The sequence below is a fragment of the Megalops cyprinoides genome, chromosome 1 (genome assembly GCF_013368585.1).
Source record: "Megalops cyprinoides isolate fMegCyp1 chromosome 1, fMegCyp1.pri, whole genome shotgun sequence".
NCBI lineage: Eukaryota > Metazoa > Chordata > Actinopteri > Elopiformes > Megalopidae > Megalops > Megalops cyprinoides.
In genome coordinates, this window is record NC_050583.1 from 62,770,962 (window position 1) to 62,790,599 (window position 19,638).

The 19,638-nt window shown below is 43.7% G+C and overlaps 1 protein-coding gene across 3 annotated transcripts in view; it reads left to right on the plus strand.

Annotated features, from left to right (window-relative positions):
- The window catches only part of LOC118777782 (EH domain-binding protein 1-like), a 129,893-nt gene that overhangs the window by 82,126 nt on the left and 28,129 nt on the right, over positions 1-19,638 (plus strand). For all 3 annotated transcript variants that reach the window (XM_036528950.1, XM_036528942.1, XM_036528958.1), the window contains 3 exons: positions 8,408-8,555; positions 13,938-14,074; positions 17,729-17,867. In XM_036528950.1, coding sequence (XP_036384843.1) covers positions 8,408-8,555; positions 13,938-14,074; positions 17,729-17,867 — 424 coding nt within the window. The remainder of the gene's footprint in view (positions 1-8,407; positions 8,556-13,937; positions 14,075-17,728; positions 17,868-19,638) is intronic.

Below are 19,638 nucleotides of genomic sequence, written 5' to 3' on the forward strand. Positions count from 1 at the left end.
TGCAAAATTAATATTGACAGCTAAATTTTACTGGCAAGATGAATTGCTCAGGTCTAATTTGGATATGAGTCACCCACAATTCTCTGGTGCTGTTTTCGTCCTGCCAGAATTCAGTCTGTGACATGTACAGCAGGTCCTGTTTGAATTGCCTGTATTGTAATTCTGTCTTGTCTTTTAAAGGGCGAACACTTGAAATTACCCAGCCGGAGAACTAACCTCACTGTCGCCTCAGTAGCAGAGACTTCCGTAATTACTGTCCTGCTTCTCACACTTCCTCCTTTATCTGAAACAAAAATGTGTTTTTTAAACTGCAGTTGTTCTTGGACGCCAGGGTGTGATGACATTCAAATGCAAATATGCTACCTACACGCAGGCACACCCGAGGTTGGGCAAATGAATATTTAAATAAGCATGTTTTTTCCCCCTCTCTCTCATTTCTGCTTGTTTGCCTTTCTCTCTGCCTCGTATCTCTCATTAAAGCAGTCACGCTGTGTAATTGCTGAGGGTGTTTACATACTTCCTTGTTTATTTATTCTGTCGTTTATTTACCTTTTTTTCCTGAGTGCTTCAAAGATTTTACCACCCTTACTAGACGTTAAATGTCATCTCCCAGAAGGACAAGCTTGGCCACAGGCCTTCCTCCCAACACACTGTAATAACAACCCCCCCCCCACACACACACACACACACCACCTCCCTCTCTCTTTTTAAAATTTCCTCCTTCCCTCCTGAAAATGGTTCCTGAACTATTTGACCAGGCTTTCTGAACGCTAAGGGCAGACGCTGTAGCCTCGGAGCCATGTCTCCCTATCGTTTCCATTATCACCTGCCTCTGAGTTTCCAGTATCATGGGCACACACATGCAGAATCATAATTATGCCATGTACAAGTTCTTTGATAACATGTACAGTTTTCTTCTTAATTCTTTATCAAATGCATTGATCGTGGCACGTGTGCATTGATCCAGGTCCGCCATCTGGCAGGGAGTGATAAGCACTGTGCATCTCCGCATTCACTCTGTCATTCATTGCGCCACTATTTGGCTGCAGGGGAGTAGTCGCCGGGATTAGCCCCTGTTCAGCTACTTACTTGCATTTTAAGTTGACACCTCTACAGCAGCTCAGACCACATTACAAACTGAAACACATACGCACGACTTAGCGATGTGACACTCCTCAATAAGCTTACTCCACTAGCTACTCAACAATCTGTAATTGGATTTGTAGGAATAACAGCAAAAGAATTCTTTAAGAATTGCAAGGGACACAAGGTGAAGTTTTCCCATTATAGGAGAGAAGGCAGGGTAGAGATCACAGGCGATTGTTGTTTTCCATTTAGAGGAGGAGGAGGAAGAAACGGATGGGTGGGAGAAAAAAGGACAGAACCGAGCTGGCTGTTTTTTATTTTTTTTTTGTCCAGGACATCGTTTAAAAAATATCAAAGCATACTTTCCTTAAAAGGAAAATAGAAACTTTGCCAGTGTGCTGCGTAAAACCCAGAATTTTATCAGCTGCTTTTTACTTTACCCCTTGTGCTATGCGAGTTTTCATTTCTAAAGTAACTCAGTCTGCTACTACCCTTTAATGTTATTAGCTTCACTTTTCCACCCATGTTTTTACTGTAAGGTTGATATTGGTATTAACCATTTAAATTGTCTTACTGTGTCTTGTGATTAGCAATGTGCCTCTTCTACCGAATAGTTTTCTTGATTCTCAGTGGTTTCTGTGGTGCCATTGGTTGTTTATACAGAGACTGGGTGACAGCCCCAAAATGTTCCTTCCTGACAAGTCGCCCTCCCCGTGGCTGAGTGGCTGGTAAGGTGGCACGGGGGCCTCAGCGCCGGGGCCATTCGCTTGACCAGCTGAGCGTCCCGGGGAGCCCTCTGCCCACCGGCAGCCAATAAAAGAGCAGCAGGGCCGGAGGGGCGAGCGCCCGGGCGCGGGGCACGCTGCGCATGCCGCTCTCTCACTCGGCCATTCAGCCCGCCCCCGGTGGGGGGACAGCCATTGAAAAGAAGCGGCTCTCCCCTCTTTCTTTTTTTTTTTTCCTTTCCACCCTGCTTTCTCTTGCCACTTTCTTAAGTTAGGCTTTTTTTTTTTAATTTTACCCTTTCCCTGCCCCTCACTCTGTGCTCTTTTCAGTGGCTGTCTCTTTATCCCCATGATCGGAGCCACAGTGGCGGGGAGAGCTCGTTGGCTTTTTTTTTTTTTTTTTTTTTCCTGTTTTCAGTGTTGCCCGCATGAAAACATCTAGCTTTTTAGTTGTCCTATCAAAGTCCAGTGTCTTTGGCTGGCTGAAGAGGGACCACTCGAAACCCATGTGCCTTGTAAGTTGAGTCAGATACTGGTGGGACGGCACAGGACTGAAAAACATTTTGCTCCTGTGAGCAAAGGTTTCCGTCCTAAACCTTTACACTCCAGTCTCATCCGTGTGCAGAATGTCTAGGGAATGGGCAGATATCTCTGGAAGTGTGGTGAGAGAGACTTCATGTAGAAGTTTCATCAGAAATTAGGTACACTTTGATTAAGACTCTCAACCACAGCGGTGACCTCCCCAGGTGTTGTATGGGGGTAAAAAATGGCTTACATGCTAACAATTTGTGGGAAATATTGATATGTCAAATGATTGAGAATTGAAAATATATCAAACGTGTATTCATTCAGGTGCCTACATTCAAAAGATGGAAGATATTGTTTGAGGTAAAGAGCAGGGGGAATGGAGTTTTGCATAATGTTTTCAACAATGAGACTTACAATAATTTAATTTGATTAAATATAAAGAACAGGCCAACATAAAATAATCGCATGTTTAAAAGGATGTAATTTGTGCAATTTCCTACAAATATATTTGAACTACATGTGAAATACAACACCAATTGGTGATAAATGACCAGAGTAAAGCAAGCATTAATTATCGCACATTTGGTAAACAAGTTGTAATGAATTACTTTAGAAAGTAAAATTTGAGTAGCATAATGTGTTGCTTCTCAGTGTACTTCTAAAGAAATCGATTTTTAGATGTTTTTATTTTACCGTGTGTCCTCATTAGAGGAGTGGGAACCAGTGCATCAGTCATAGGGATTGGTTTACAGATTTCACTGTCATTGCTGAGCACCGATTACACTGTCATGCTATAAAGCAACAATGGTTTGATGCAGGAGATGACATCCACACACCTCAAAGTAAACACTTCGCTGTTAAACACCGTACCAGGCCCATTACGGTATCAGAGCAGTTGTTCTTAATTGTCCATGAACCAACGTCTCTGCCAGCGTGCTTCAAGACAAGGCCACACATTCCACACATTCCTTTGTTCTTCTGTGGGCCGTAATTGGACAAGACATTTAACAGAGAATTCACTAATTGAGTATATTGATGCATTCATGTTAGAAATCTCTCAGTCTGAAGTTCTGAATCATGTGTCATGGGAAAGAATGCTTAAACGTAATGTTAGTATGTAAGTGTAGACACGGTGCTACATTTCTGTATGTCTGTCTGTCTGTCTCATTCTGTTTGTGTGTATGCCTGTATGTGTGTGTATGTAATACAGATGCATGTTTTTGAAGAGTAGTTTGTCAGAAGTGATAGTTTCAGGCCTCACAGATCACATTGGTCTAAATAACTAATTAGTGCAAACACTTAGAAAATTAGATAAATAGATTTTTTATGGTCATTGTTAAATCCTGTCCTACGTTTGGAACAGTGTTTCCAGACTCTCCGGGAGGCAGAAGCCTCAGCTGCTCTAGTTCTTTGAACACCTTCTTTTCTTCGCATATTCCATGCAAATTGTCTCACTGAATAGTGTACACTGCGGTAATCCTTACATGTGGACAGGCGAAGAATGCTCTTTTCATTGAAATGGCTAATAACAGTGTGTTGCTTCCTGTCAAAGGATGAAAGCGATAATTCCGACCCCCGACTATTGTCCACAGAGAGGGCGGGTGATCAGAGATTTCCCATTGCATCAAAAGTTCACCCATCATATCCATAACCACCACTGACGTCTAGTACATAGTGGATTGATAACAAAAACTTGACAACAGAACAGAAACCACAGGAACTGTAGAAACCAAGCCTTTTTACAAAGGTGTCACAAAAATTAAAAATGCTAAAAGAGGCCAAATCATACTATATGAATGAATGTAAGTTTCATGTTAACAAAAGGTTGACTATAAATAAATGAAACAAACATGATTACATGTGCAGTGCAATGGTTATGTTTATTAATATAGACCTGGACGTGCTAATATTGCACCTGCCTGACAAAGTTGCCATGGAACTCTGGCTGACTGTATCTGGAATATTGTGTGGGTTTTAATCCGACGGAAATTTGAATACACCATGACTAGAAAACATCCGTAGACGAGAGCAGGAAATGAATTCAGTTTTTTCCCTGTTAAGCCTGAGAGAGAATGGGAGTCCAAAGGAGATCTCTGCATTCGCTGACATTTTTTAAACTGCAAAGTTTTCCTGATTCAGTACTGCAGACTGGCTCTCCGCATCTCATTTTGGACCCAGAGGAGAAGAGACATGTCTGTCCCTCTCCAAACCCTCCCGGGGGATCTCGGGCCATTTTGGCATCGGCAGATCATCCCGACAGCGGCGCGGCCGGTCCCCCTCCGTCCCGATTCACCTTGCCTAATCCGCGCCGTCATACTTGGCTGAAAGTAACGTCAATCACTGCCGTCTGCGGCGAGCACAAAAAGCCACCCCCCAACGCCCGGCCATTTTTATTTGTTTCTTCAGATCCCGGCATAAAAGGAAGGCCGGAAAAAGAACAATCGGATAAAGTTGAGATTTAGCACAGGCTCGAATTCGCTTTTTTCCTGTTCCAGCGAAATGAAAACTTTGGTCTTTTCATTCCTCCCTCCCCCCCCTCGCTTTTTTTTTTCCGCCCCTCTCTTCCCCCTGCGAATCTTTTCTAAGGGGTGCGAGAAGGGGGCGGCTGCGGTGTCAGAGCTGGCAGCACGGGGCCGCTGATCACTTTAATCGGTGAGACTAAGAAGGATAAAATTAATATAAGTACCAGCGAAGCAGCCAGGAGAAGCTCGGGTCGCACTCGAGTGTGAAATGTGCAGGGAGGAATGTTGTGCGCAAATATCTATCTACGATAAATAGATATCTATATTTTATTTTATAACGAGAATCTTTATTTAATTTTTTTTTTTCCCCCTCAGGTTGACTGAATATGCTAAACGAAATTTTCAGATTTCCTCCACCTGAGTCAAGATTAGTTTTATTTAAATGCTAAAACTTCCTCTGTGGACGGTTTGGGAGGGTTATTAAACAGAGCTATTTAGTCTTTAGGTTTTGCTGTTTTTCCTTAACTGTGATATAATTTTTGTTATTTTTGGGACTGTTTGGTCACAGAGATGACCAAAACTGGGGAAATCACATAATAAGCAATACTACATGGTGCAAAATTAGTGGGAGTATTGAATAGCCAGCTTGGTTTATTTCCATTATATCTGTTTCATAACAACAGTTGCGTGTCATCTTGTAGTATATGGAAATGTATTATAAGGCATACATTTTTTATAGATACTTGATTCTCTCTGATGTACTGAAATGTTTTAGTGCAGTCAGAAATAGATCTGCGGAGGAGGCTGTTACATAAATTAAAATGCAGCCAATATATATTTGTGTAGATTTATGTATTGAACTAATGCAGTAAATGAAACAAGCATGTCAGACAGTTTAGTCAGACCTTCAGATGTTCTTGTTTACAGCATGAGATTGCACACAAGGGCCTGTGGGGTTGTTTCAAGGGGCACAGAGCGTATCCGGCAAAATTAGCGAACTACCTGTAAAACGAGGCCCAAAAAAAATCCTGAAAAAAAAAACAAATCCTCTACTGCTCTTTGCCTGCTTCTAGTGAACTGCTCTGTCTCTGAACACGAATGTGCAGTGATCATTTGTGCAGTTGCAGGGACAAGAAATTACAATGAAACTAAAACTCAATACTCTCCAGAGGTAATTACACTTCAGAGGTACCATACATATACAATACATATGTATGTAACATACATATACACATACAATACATATTTCTCAATGACCGTGCCAATATATTATCTGTACAAAGCAAGAACTATGTCATTCTTACCAAGAACTATAAAGTAGATCACTTTTGTGTTTCTCTTTAAATCACATACTCATTTTCATTTGGCTTCTTTGGGCGTCGACTACCTGAAAAAATGTGTATTTCAGCCATCTGTAAGACAATCATTGCAATCAAAATTCAGAAGCCCTTTATGGTAATTTCTGCTGATAAATGTATTTTTGGGAATTCAGCTACATTATTTGTGAACAGTGTGTGTTTGTGTCACTGGCAGAGTGGTGATGAGTGAGAACAAACGGAAACACCCAATCCACAAGCGCGCGCGCGCGCACACACACACACACACACACACACACACACACACACACACACACACACACACACACACACACTCAAACACACACTCAAACACACACACACACACACACACACACACACACACACACACACACACACACTCAAACACACACACACACACACACACACACACACACACACACACACACACACACACACAGAATTTGCGTTGTTCATTCTGCACAGGAGCGCATTAGCCCAAAAGTCAATGAGTCCAATCTGATAGGGGAAACAGGACTTATGTCAGTCAGGCTCAGGAGACCGCGGTGTGACAGAGGGGTTTGTTTACCGAAGGGTGTTTTTCCCTGCTTTTTCTGTAAGTTGTAACCTGCCCTTTGGGAAGCTTCAAATGGGTCTAAATCTGGCCTTAACCCCCAAGGATTGAGTTACAGCGATGCCTCTGGGCTAATGGTTATAAACAGACTGCCATTAGGAGGACGTTATTCGGATGCATTCATTAGCATTTCAACCCATTGTGTCCCCAAACAATGGCTACAAACAAACAATTTACATGGAAATAGGTGAAATGTACCTCATTAGTTTTTCTGTGCTTGTTTTGTTAATGGTTAATGCTTAAGCTCCAAGTGCTGAAAAGCCCTCAGCGTAGCAGAGTGTGGAGATTAAGGAAAGTCACAGAAACAGCGTAATGTAGGTTCTGTAATGGGAAAGCAAGGTCTGGAGACTGGCAGCTGTTTGTTTCTGTGTAAAAATGAATGACTGGTTCGTGAAGGAGGGGAAAAAAAACACAACTGTAAAATGCAAACTTGTGATGGCTGGCTGCAGTCTGGCCTCATCACTGCGATCTGCTGTCAGCAAAGGCGAAACTGGCCAGCACACAAATGCAGTGAATCAGATGTTCTGCAGGAGCAAGCCTTAACACTATTGTGTATTGACTAATTTTAATGTAGCGAGCCAGTGAGCAGTAATTACTCTTCCTCAAGGTCTCTGAATAATGTGAGTTCCAGTAAGATTCGGATACCAGACCCCCACCACCACTTAATGCTTCTCTTGTATGAATGTCACTTGAGCATTTGTTTCCTGTTTTTTTTTTCTGTAAAACAGAATTTTAAAGCAAAGTCTCCCATCTTTGAACCTACCACTGTCTGTTGATCCAAAATGTGCTTGCATATTACCCGACATGTACCCACTAATGGGACTGGATCACCAATATCTGCATGTGTTCGTTTTTGGGTTATTAGTTTCATTTTGTTTTTAGAGTGGGAGCTGACAGTCAACTTAACACCACAATAAAATCACTTGAGTGCAAAGTAAATTGTCAGTAAGTCATCAACATTTTTTAATTAAATACTTCTGAACACCAAAATACACATCAGCAGTCTTTTCATTATTTGGATGAAGGGCACACATGCACTCTTGCATTTCAGTGGTACCTGTTTAAACAGGAAGAGAGTATTTGCATCTGTTTTTAGATGTTTTTGTTCTTGTGAGAATATGCAGCCTTTGGAATATATGGTGTCAGGTGTACAGAAGGAATTTCTTTCATTGAAATATGACAGCCACGACAACCGTAACAGTAAATATGTCAGGTCGCATTAAAAAATGTTCGTATGTGGGAAAATCTGGTGAGGGAAAAAACAGCTGCAGTGTTTTTCTGTAAGATGAATTAAAATGTAATTCACAAAATTACATTGAGTTCAGCTTCTGAAGCTGCTTTGACATAAAATTACAGTACATATATATATATACATATATATATATATATATATATATATATAATTTTTTTTTTTTTTTTTTTTTTTTTTTTTTCTCATTTATATGTAGCCAGAATTAAGAGGGAAAGAAATGGAAACACCAAAGTGGCATGAACGATCCAGAGTTGATACGGAGCAATTCTGTGTGTATCTGTGTGGTCCTCGGCCCTCCATGCTGTAAACCGGCGCTATCGCGATGATCAGATTGGCAGGGAATGAAAATGGCATTTCTGTCAATTACCGAGATGGCAACTGTTCAATACATCTCTCTCTCCCAGGAGCGAGACGAGGAGAGGCGCAGGCAGCTGAGGGAGCGGGCGCGACAGTTAATAGCAGAAGCTCGATCCGGTGTGAAGATGGCAGAGTTCCCCCTCTACGGCGAGACGGCCGCAGACAGGGTGAAGGGAAGGTCAAACGCAGCCGGAGGTGAGTGAGGAGGCAGTGCGAGGGGAGGACCGGGCCAGGCCGAAGGGCTGGCCACACACGCGCCCATGCCTGCAGCCCACAACAGCCTGTGTACAACCCACATGTATAATGTGCTCACACGCTTACACGCCAACATATATGTAACACTCACACACCGACACAGCCACACATACACACACGTTTATAATGCACTCACACACACTGGCATTTATGTATACACTTTCACACATACTGACATGTGTATAAAGCACTCACGCGGATACATACACACACACACACATACATTCAAACACATTGATGTATGTGTGCTACACTTGCCCTCATACTGTCATGATTATAGCATTCTACCATGCACAAACATGTTTCAAACAAGCACACAATGATGGGTGTAACTCATGCTCATACACATATCGACAAGTGTGCCGAAATATAGGCAATACACACTCACCCTGCCATAGACATGCGCAATACATACACACTTTTTCTCCTTTGACTCCTTTTCCTACCAACATGTACAAGACAAAACAGTATGTAACTGGCACCCACACAACCGCAGAACGCACCCAGACATAGTCTGCCTCATTTCGAACAACAGCCATTCTCTCATGCACACTCAGACAGTAATTTGTGTACAAACTTGCATACTCCCTCGCACACAAAGGCAGACGTACCGCATACACCTCACACTTTCTGCAAACGTTCACGATTACACAAACGCACACACGTGTCCATGTGCGAGCTCGCACGCCCGCTCTCGTTTTTAAACACAAACGGGCACGTGCGGGAAGGCCGGACGCACGGGCGAGCCCTTCTTAGGCGAACGCACACACGCTCGCTTCGCGTGTGCCCTCTCGGAGAACGGGGCGAAAGAGTTTCCCGCTAATCCTCTGTGAAACAAATCTAGAAAATGGAGGAAGTGGATTTTATGGTGGGATGACCGCCGGAGGTCCCAAATGCACCCTCGCCATGTTTTCTGTTATTTCATCTGCTTTTTGTTTACCTCGCCCTCATTAAGACGAGGCAGAGCCCTCTCGTCTCTGACTGAGAAATCAATGGCACGTCGTCCATGTCCAAACCAGCGGCACAGAAGAACAGCTCACCTTCCTGGCCATGCTTAAAAATTCAGCCCTGAGAATAGCTGCTCGTTTTTGTTTTATTGTTTTGTATTGTTTTCTTTTTTTTTTTTTTTTAACCACCAAAGCTTCTGCTTTGTTTATTGCCTTGATTATTTGCATTGTCACTACCGGTGTGAATAATTACAATTCTCGATAAGCCCCCATATTAATACAAGTTGCTCACCCCACTCAAGAGATTATCGGTGACTAAAAGGTATGAATATGAATGAACCGCTCGCATATATTCAGAGGAAATTCGGTTTAAAGTGTGGACTGAGACTGCCACCTGAAATGTCAGGTTCGGATAATATTTGTTGAGTGCTTTCATAAATAGATCGACTCTCTGTAATTCAGCGGGACATAATATCCACAGCATCTCTGTGTCACTCCTTCATTTCTCATACAGCCCCTGCTCACCCATTTGCTTTGCTGCCTACTCTTTCTGTCTTTAATTTTCTGCCCTTTGATCCCTCTCCTTGTTTTTTTTATTCATTTTTCCTTCTCCTCTCCTTCCGGGATTCGGTCCCCAGGATTCCTATGCTGGTTGAAATGACACTGGCGCTGGACTCATGTCTTAGGACGTGACAAACATTTAGGGAAAGGGAGGTTTTGGAGAAACAACGGGGGGGGAAAAAAAAATGCATTTTAGTTTATTTTGACTTCATGGCTTTTGAATTCTGCTAATTGTAGAACTCATTAAAAAGCGAGTCGGGGAAGTGCTGTAGGCTTGCTGCACAAGCCCTGCCGTGCAGAACGCTTAATCCCAGCTATTGGGTGTTCCACTCAGAAACCTTAATTCAGCGGCACTGCGGCAGGGCTGCCTCAGACGCTGCCTACAAACTTTGCAAACTGTGTCAACGTGCATTCATTTAATTAGCGTTACCTTGCCAAGCTACAAATGGGATTCACGTGACTCACATACGCACATGCGTGTGTGTGTGTCTGTCTGTCTGCTAGTACCTAGATAGTGGTGCAGAAATGGAGATAGAGAGAAACCATGAACTTTTATAACCAGTGTTACAGTGTAATAAGTTTCTTTCAGACACTGTCATATCCTGCATTAGAATGAAACAAATGTACTTCTTGTACATGGACTAATGTAGTTCTCTCTCTCTCTCTCTCAAGCACGGCACTATAATGTGTTAAGATGGAGTTTTGTTTTAATTTGTTCACTTTTCTTTGCCCTGTAATGTTGTATTGGGAGTTGCAGCTGCTTTGGATCAGTCTAATTAACCGGCCAGAAGCTCAGAAATACCCAACATGCAAATCTGTGGGGCTCCTTTTTCATTTCAGATATGTGTAAATATGTGTCTTTCTCACTGCTTCACGCACAAGCTTCTCTGATGCAGCCAGCTATAGAACTGGATCAGAGCAAAATGAATGAGGATTTTTTTCCACATCTGAAGGTAGCCTATCCCTGAAACAAGCCAAACCATTTAGTCACAGAGAAGAGTACAGAAACCATCGAAAGATACATGCTTACGATTTCACATGCGGCATAACTGTAATCACTGGCAGGATTTCTGTGTTTCTGGGTCCATAGATCTGAGGCTGCAATCCAGCGAGACAGGCACCACAATGGAAATGTAGAGATCACTGCATGGCATGACTGTACCGCCCGAGTTCGCTATTACCACGATCCTCTAATACTGACTTTAGCCCTCTTCTCTTGACTGTGTTTTTCCACTGTTACGTAACATCTCACTGCAGGACTATGCTGTGCGCCACTGACTCTGGGTCTCACAACTTAACTTCGTTCATTCACTTTTCCTAACATTCTGAGGTGGCGCTTTGCCTGTTCCTGCAGACGTGGTGGAGGGGAACACAGAGGAAGAGCACGATGATGATGATGATGATGGTGATGTAGATACTAACCTGGGGGAAGCTCCTACCTACTCCTACGTAGAGGACGGCGATGATCTTACTAACCTAAGCCGTGACCTTGCACCTTTTGGTAAATGACTCACAGCAAGACTTGCTTGTGGCTTTGCATTGGCTGAGTGTCTTGTGCTGTACCTCTCCCAGCTTCCATGGTATCCCTGTCCCATGTGTCACTCCTGTGAGTGCCCAGTCTCCTCTTTCCTTCTCCTTTGTGGCCTTGAGCCACCTACATTACTCCCTCGTGCATGTACATGCATGAAATCAGTTATCTATGTTTTTTTTCTATCTCCATTAAACAGAAGGATATAGGTATAATTTCTAATGGTTGAGGGTAAATCCAAAGTTATAATGTTGTTTTTGCTGTTGTTTGCATCTGGTAGGATCTCTGTCAGCATTGTCTTCTAATGCTTATTTCTTGAATGTGATTTATTGCATGGATGGGTGGATACTGTCAGTAATTCATAGCGCTGGTCTGATGGTAGCAGCTGTAAGAATAGGCTTTGTGTTTCTGCTGTTAGCATTTTGCACACGTACTGTAATTATCCTTTCTGCTTTTATAAAAACATGGCTCCTTAATCTGTCAGAAAAATGACAGGAATAATGGGAAATGTTGAAACAGCAGACTGATTTTCAAATATGGAAATGACGCATTGCATGTGTATTGTGAAAATTCATTTAAAGAATGCTTACTCTTTTGTTTTTGTTGCATTTTTATAGGTATTTACGATACTATACTACTATACTATATTTGCTATACTATACTGTAGATTATGACGTTTTTTTAAATAATAAGATGCAACTAGTAGCATGTTATTTCAATGTTATTGTTGATATTAGAAAAACCTGACATAAAAGAGAAAGGAATGATCCATCAGCACAGCAATGTCTCAGTCAAGGGTCTCAGGGACATGTTGATCACTTGTTGATGGTCAGTGTTGATAAAGAACAAGTAAAACTATCAATCATGGACCATCCACAATCTCTCTATTGACCACTCCATGAACTCCACGCTGTGCAATAGCAGATTAACTCAGCAGTATTAATATTCTCCATCACTATCTATGAATTCTGTGCTAAAGCTCACTCTACCTTTCGGCTTTTTCTGTTTCAACTCCTGTTAAAGGACAGCCAAGGCTTTTACTGTGTTCTTTAAGTATGAGGAGTTTAACTTAAAATGATCATTTATGCTGTATGCGGTGTGTAATTGGAGCTTGAAATTAATTTTGGGATTTCTGGAAAAAGTTGATAAGGATTTGAAAACGAAGCCCAGAAAAAGTGTTTAGTCTGATGCACCAAGCACTCACCAAGTCCCTCCCCCTTGGGAATTTATAACTGCTCTGCACGTCTATACACTTTCCCTGGGTTGTACTTTATAATACAATCACACCTTAAATAAGTTGCTCCTGTATATCTTTCTGTTTATATGAACCTTTTAATATCCCCAATCCTGTTTTATAAACGACCAAATTTTGGATCCCGGCCTGCTCTCCCTTTTGGCCAAGCTTGACTGTACCTTGATAAATGAGTCTCCTGGGGGGTAACCATGAAACTACCCCTCTTTCCTTTTCCATCTCCCCCAGCCCAGTGCGCTGGCAGGGCTAGGGTGGAGTGGCAGGGCCAGGCCAAGGAAGTGCAGCTTCACAGAGCAGCTGGAAGGTGGTGCGTCCTGGCTTCAGGTGCCCAGGCGAGATTACTGTTGGTGAAACGGACAAGTGCAGGATCTGCTATGTTGGCCTCAGAACATTAGTACACAGAACTGCACTTTCAGGGCTTTTTGGAGGCTGTATGCAGTGTAGAGGGGCGGGGAAAGGCAGTAGGGGAACTTCAGTGGACAGCACAGAAGGCTTTGCTGAAGAGCGTATCTCACTAGCCAGGTGTGTAAGAGGCTGCTTCCATTTTCTTCTTTAGCTCAGTGCTATAGAAGTGTGAGCAAGCCAGGGGAACCTGGTAAATGGGAGGGGAAAATGAGTGAAAATTTGGAAGCTGCTGCTGTATCCCTGTCTGGAGACTGCTCTGTTCAGCAGTGTCACTTGTTACTATCATAGCGTCCTCATTTCAGTGTGTGACGCAGTGTTACACTGAAGTTTTTTTTTCTTTCTGATCTTGGCTCAGATATGTTAACATGCATAATATTGTAGACGCGCTTATCCCCTCTGTCACCTATAGATATCCTCCTCCCCTGACCCGCACTCTGTCTCTCCTCTCTTCCTGCAGTACAGGAAGAAAAAAGAGTGGTGGAATCCCCAGGCATTCTGGGTCACCACTATTTCATTTCACGTGCCTCCATGTAGGGTGTGTCTCTGTCCACCTGTGTGCCAGAAACTAGACTTTCGGCAAAGACCCCCCTCTCACATCTTCCACCCCCCCTCCCCCCCTTTATCTTCAGGTGTACAGAACAGCAAGCATGCTGACCAGCGGCCAAAGAGACTCCAAGAGGCGCGCCCTCAGATGGGCAACTCTGCATCCTCCTCTGCCACCCCGCCACAAAGCCCAGGGGAGGGATCGGAGCATGACGGCATGCAGGTAACACCCACCTCATCCAGCACACATGCTCCGCAGACAGCATCTTTCCAGTACACCAGTTAATCAAGTCTTAAATATCACGCACACAGCAGTTGTTCAAGTAGGAGATGTAACATCAGCAGTCCTACCAGGAAGAGGTCAAATAATATTTTAATTTGACCAAAGCATTTATAAATCCATCATTCTTCCAGGCTCTTATTTTCTCCCAGGGCCACTTTAAGTGTCTTCTGAATGAGCTGTCTAGAGTCATTTCATCCTCTATTAGTGTGCACTTACTGCCCTTTTAGTCACCTGGTCTTAGTCCCTGCGCTCACACGATGTTTGGGGTCAAGTAAATGCCACGAGCATAAGCAGATTCTGACACCTAATGCTCGCAAGTGTTCGTATTCTGATGAACAACGAGAGCGCGTGTTTATTATCATTTAGGCCTACAGATTAAAGACTGGCAAAGCCCTGGCTCACGCGCAGGTGTAATCCTTCTCCTTATGGCTGTGTGGGGATTTGGTCTTGACTGTGACCTTTTCAAAAGCAAGAATGGAAGGAGAGGCTCCGTTCACTGTATCAGTATTGACAGGTCGAGGCTGGTCGGGGATCATGTTGAATTGATTCGGAATTCCGCGCAAAGGCCTTCGACTTCAGTCTAAACCCCTTAACTAATGTGGTTAGCTGGGATTTACCAGCTCAATCTGCTGTGAACCAGGTGTCCTGGGGGCCCTGACCTAAAAGGTTTTGTATATTCACTCCATGAAAGTGAGGCGGATCGGGTGTGTTGAGTCTATAATCGTTCCTGTTGGGTTCCTCCGATGTTCGCCACCCCCACTGTCTGCAGGGCGTGCCCAGGAGCACTACCTTGTCCCACCTTTATACCATCAACCCCTAAAGGGGTCTTCACCGCTGACAGAAAGGACTGCTTCCGCCCCGACATACAGGATGTCTTTGTACTAAAACAAGTGTTCATTGCCTTGCTCCTGTGCTCTGTGATTTGCTGTGCGATGGTGATGTATCATCTTGTTGAGCACTGCCAATGTCCTGTCTTCACAAAAGGCAACCATTTCAAGGCCTTATCATTGGTATGCTGTTCCCAGCTACTGTGTAAGATGGCCGTGAGCGGACACTGCTCACAGAACAGCATGGTGGTGGGATGAATGCTAGCTGAATTAGCTTGCCATAGAAGGATTTGGATTGTGAGTTTGTAAGGAGTTTTTGCTTCTGAAACGTTTGTCCTCAAGTGGGATTTGTTGAGTCTGTTGAAGTGATTGGTTTAGTTTGGTATAAAAAGCCGCATTTGTTTTCTCTAAGTGCCCCATCTCGACCTGATGGGCTCTGACTTCAGGTAGCGCACCGCAAGTTAATCTGGCCCAGAGAGATCACAGTATATCAAGGAGAGGCTTTTATTTTTGTCTCCTCTCTCTGTCCTGGAATGCACAGTAGAAATTTTTACAATCACTGGCAAGTGTGGCGTGAGTGTACCGGTCACACTATATGAGCAATGCACATTTTCTTTCAACTAGAATTGTTCGACTCAGAGGCCGATGCCACGTACGTTTTGACAAGGGGCAAGCTACAATATGTGTCGTTACTTCAGTTTGGGAAATAAATAAACACTCACATTCTTGATGCAGCTCAATAAGTCACATAACCATTCTCTTACATCCAGCTTATGTTGTGCCATGGTGCTCACGTCACATTGCCATTGTGTCTGTCCTGTTCCACAGCTCTTTTGCTGCTTCCTTGTTACGGTTATGTGGGAGACAGCTGTGGGATGATTACACCGTCAGATGGTCATTTTTCACTGTCATTTTGCTGTCCAGCTCAGCTCTGGAAACCCAGAACTGAATGCTCTTCTGGAGAAAACGTTCTTAGTCGTCTAAAATCGAACTGTACGTTATAAGTGCATGCAGGAGAAATGATCTTAACTCGTCATTGCCTGATACACTACCCAATCCATGCTGTTGAGTTGATGCGCAGTTTCAGTGGCGACTTGCCAGTTTTTCAACAATAATCATAAAAAAAACATGCCATGAAGCTCACAACAGCTATTATTGGGGCTTAATTGTTGTAAGTTTCAATGTATCTCTGGTATTGTAGAGGACAAAGGGAAAACCTGTTAAGACACCCAGCTTCAGTCCATATTTAATCACACTCTTTATTGCTGCAGCTGCCATTTTTGTGTGTTGTTGTTTTTGTTGTTGGTATTCTTTGTGTCTTTTTCGCAAACCCCTCTCCGTCTTGCCCCTCTCGCCCCCACCGCATCCACTCAAAACAAAGCAAAACAAAAATGCACTTTAAGCTGTTTTGCAAAAGGAGGCCTTGAGCATTTTTTGCAAAAGGGGGATAAACTGTTCCCCTCCCAGGAGGGTTGGGTATCCCAGAGCTCCTTGAGGCGGGAGAATGGGCCGCGAGAGAGTCCCCTCCTCATTAGCGATTGTCTCTATGCAAAAGAAGGCCGCAGCCTTGGTGGGGCATGATAACCGCCTGCAACATTCAGCGGGTCGCGTCATTAGTCACGCATCCCGACCCCGGCCTAATTTGCCTTCAGAACACCTCCAACCAAAATAATGCTAACAATAATAATCATAATCATGATAAAAGATAAAAGAGCAGAAAGCAGGGTTCGCCTTATCGTGATGAGGGGGGTGCCCCTGGTATCTGCTGTTTCCAGGGGTGTAGGGGGTGGGGCTGCGGGGGGGGGGGGGGGTTAGCAGGGCTTGTCCTTGGAGAGAGTTTAATTCTAGTGGCCCTGTTTTGAATTTGGTTTGTTTTCTTTGAACATTAACAGGCGGGGTATGAAGGGGTCTGGTGTCCCCAGGAGGACTGAGGTGTTGAACCAAGTGCTCGCACACACAAGTTTCAGGCGGTCCCCTCCAGCGTGGAAAGTGCTCTGCTGTACTATATATGTATTGCTCGTAACATTTGAGCGCGGTAAAGTAAAACAGCAGAAATGCTAGAAATGTAGTATTTACAGAAAGGCTGATGAAGACGCAGAAAACATGCAGAATTCAGTCAAAGCCACTTGGATTAATACCTGCAGCGGCTGTTTAAAATGTTGGAGCTGGTTGAGTTAAATGGATTTTGAAGTCAGCCTAATTGCAGTGCCATTTCAATATCTATTAAGAAAGCTATGTGTCAGTCTTGATTAGCAGCTCTGTGCACACACTGCATAACTATCACTCCCAGCGCCTTCCCCTCACTCACGCAGTGGAACGTGTACACTCATTGGGAACTTTATTACACATTTTTTCCTGTCATTAATGTTGAAAATGTTATTCTGGGCCGCTGGTTCTGTTTCTATTCGGCTTGGCTTACTGCTCACACATAATGCGTTTCAGCACAAACTTGATAGGGAGACATAGCGTGGAGCTGTAGCATGTTAACACTTTGAAAACAATAGAGCTGTGAATTTGCATAATCAGAATAAATTTTCTGGCTGAGGTTTTGTTGAAACTCAACTTAATTGCACTCTGTGTTTTTTTTTTTTTATATCTTTAGCAAATGAGGCAGTCGCACAAAAAAGGCAAAGCTGGTTGGATCCAAGACACGTTTGCGTTCAGATACAGTCTTCCCCAGAATGTACTGAATTAAGAGTTGTTGATTTCTTGCCTGTCCTTTTTTTTCTTCTTCTTCGTCTTCTTCTTCTTCTTCATGTCCTTGAAGAACAACGCTGAGGACCTGCGAGCAGAGCGTTTGCGCAGAGCGTCAGAGCGTCTGCGCAGCCCCGTGGTCTTCAACAAGGAGTCTGCTGTCAGGAAAACGCAGCTCAAGTCCTTCAGCCAGTACGTGGAGACCAGGCCAGGTGAGACCTCACCACCACACCTCAAAATCCGTATGAGCTCACCAGTTGCTGCTCCTCCTTAGGCGGAAAAACAGCGGGATTGTTTGCGGCCCGCTGAACTCTGGCCTTCGATGTTCGGGGGGGGAAACCTCATGTGTTGATATCATCATCATCATCACGTTCAGCAAATTATATACTACACGTTTCAGACTTGTGTTCTGCGTGGGTGCGGCACGCAGAGCTTCCTCACCATTCTGGGATTTCCTAGAGCAGGCCGCAAGGAGAGTAGGGTTCAGAATAGATTGCATTATTGGGAATTGGACCCTGAGTAGATGAGGTCCCATGTCAGGTGTAATCAGGCTAAGTTTACCTGTTGAAACCTCGAAGTGAAGCGGGGATTCTCTCCAGTCATTAGCAAGCCCATCGGTGACCGTTCTGCTGCACTATGTTCAGCTGTCGGCCCCAGCTGGCTGCAAAGAGGGGAAACAACTTTTCCAGCTGACTGCACAGTACATTAGTCCTTCGGTCCTTGCGTAGGTACAGGAGAGAGAGACTGTAAGAAGTACTCGCAGTTCTTCTTGCTCTCTCCTGGGATCCCTGTTCATTAATGTCATTAACTAATTTGGAGTCAGATTGGAAGCCCCTCACCTTGAAATCTCCTTTGTCGGTGTGGTGCTGACTGTCGGTAAATTCACACCAGTAAGAAGTTGGTGGAATTATGTGGAATGAGTTGATAAAGGCGTAAACATTATGCGAGTTCACCTGCGTTCTGTTGATTCGGTGTGAATGGTTCACCTCCAGAGAGCACATTTCCAAACACATTCCCAGAGTTGCATGGTGCTGAGCTGTGGGCTTTCCACAGCATGTTCCATTTAAAGGTCCCTCTAAATTAGCTCCAGCTCCACCCCCCTGCTGTCCCTTCAATGAAAAGTAATTCATTTCACTTCAAATGCAATTACATTTACCCCCCCCCCTCAAAATTAACCCCATTCAGTGGGCATTGCAGAAACGGGATGGAAGGTCTTTGAGGGGGCAAATTTCGCACTGCACCATTGCACAGCCTCATAATGGGGGACAGAGGTGGTTTATCAGCAATAACTAACCTGTCTACATTCCTTTCCTTTTCTGTGTGGGGCTGCTTGAGTACTGGTTAATCTTGTCAAAAAGGTGATTAACAGCCAGCAGGGGTGGGGGCATCTCATTAGTAGTACTTGTTGTTTGGTAGTATTGCCTTCTCTCCAGTGTCTGAGGACTCACACAGCTGTGTGTTGAAATGCAAATAACCCCAGCTGTTACTCAGCTCAATGGTCACAGGTTATCTCTTCCTCTCTTACTAACCCCCACCCCCCTGTTTGGCCCTATTGACTCCCAATTGCCAATAAGGAGAAAGTGATTGTTTATTAATGACGTTGCTTCTCCGCATGAATGGCATTTTAAAATCCTGCCACGTTGATTAACACACTGTAAATACAGTTAAATCGATGTCAACCAAAGGTCCTGCTGACCATAGCATGGTCTTTTTTTAACAGTCAAGGGTGAAAATGCCATTATTAGTAGTAGTACTACTAGTCGAGTTTGCTCCATGTTAAATATATTTGCTTAGTGAATGTACTTATGTAGTTCATGTTACTTTAAAATGTGCTATCCGTTTACACTGAAAAATTATTTATTATGAACTTCCTCATTTTAACCTCGAACATTCTAGTTACAAGGACAGTTCCCTCACCACTATGACAAGCTGTCTACATCTGTATACGTGTGTGTGTGTGTGTGTGTGTGTGTTTGCATGTTT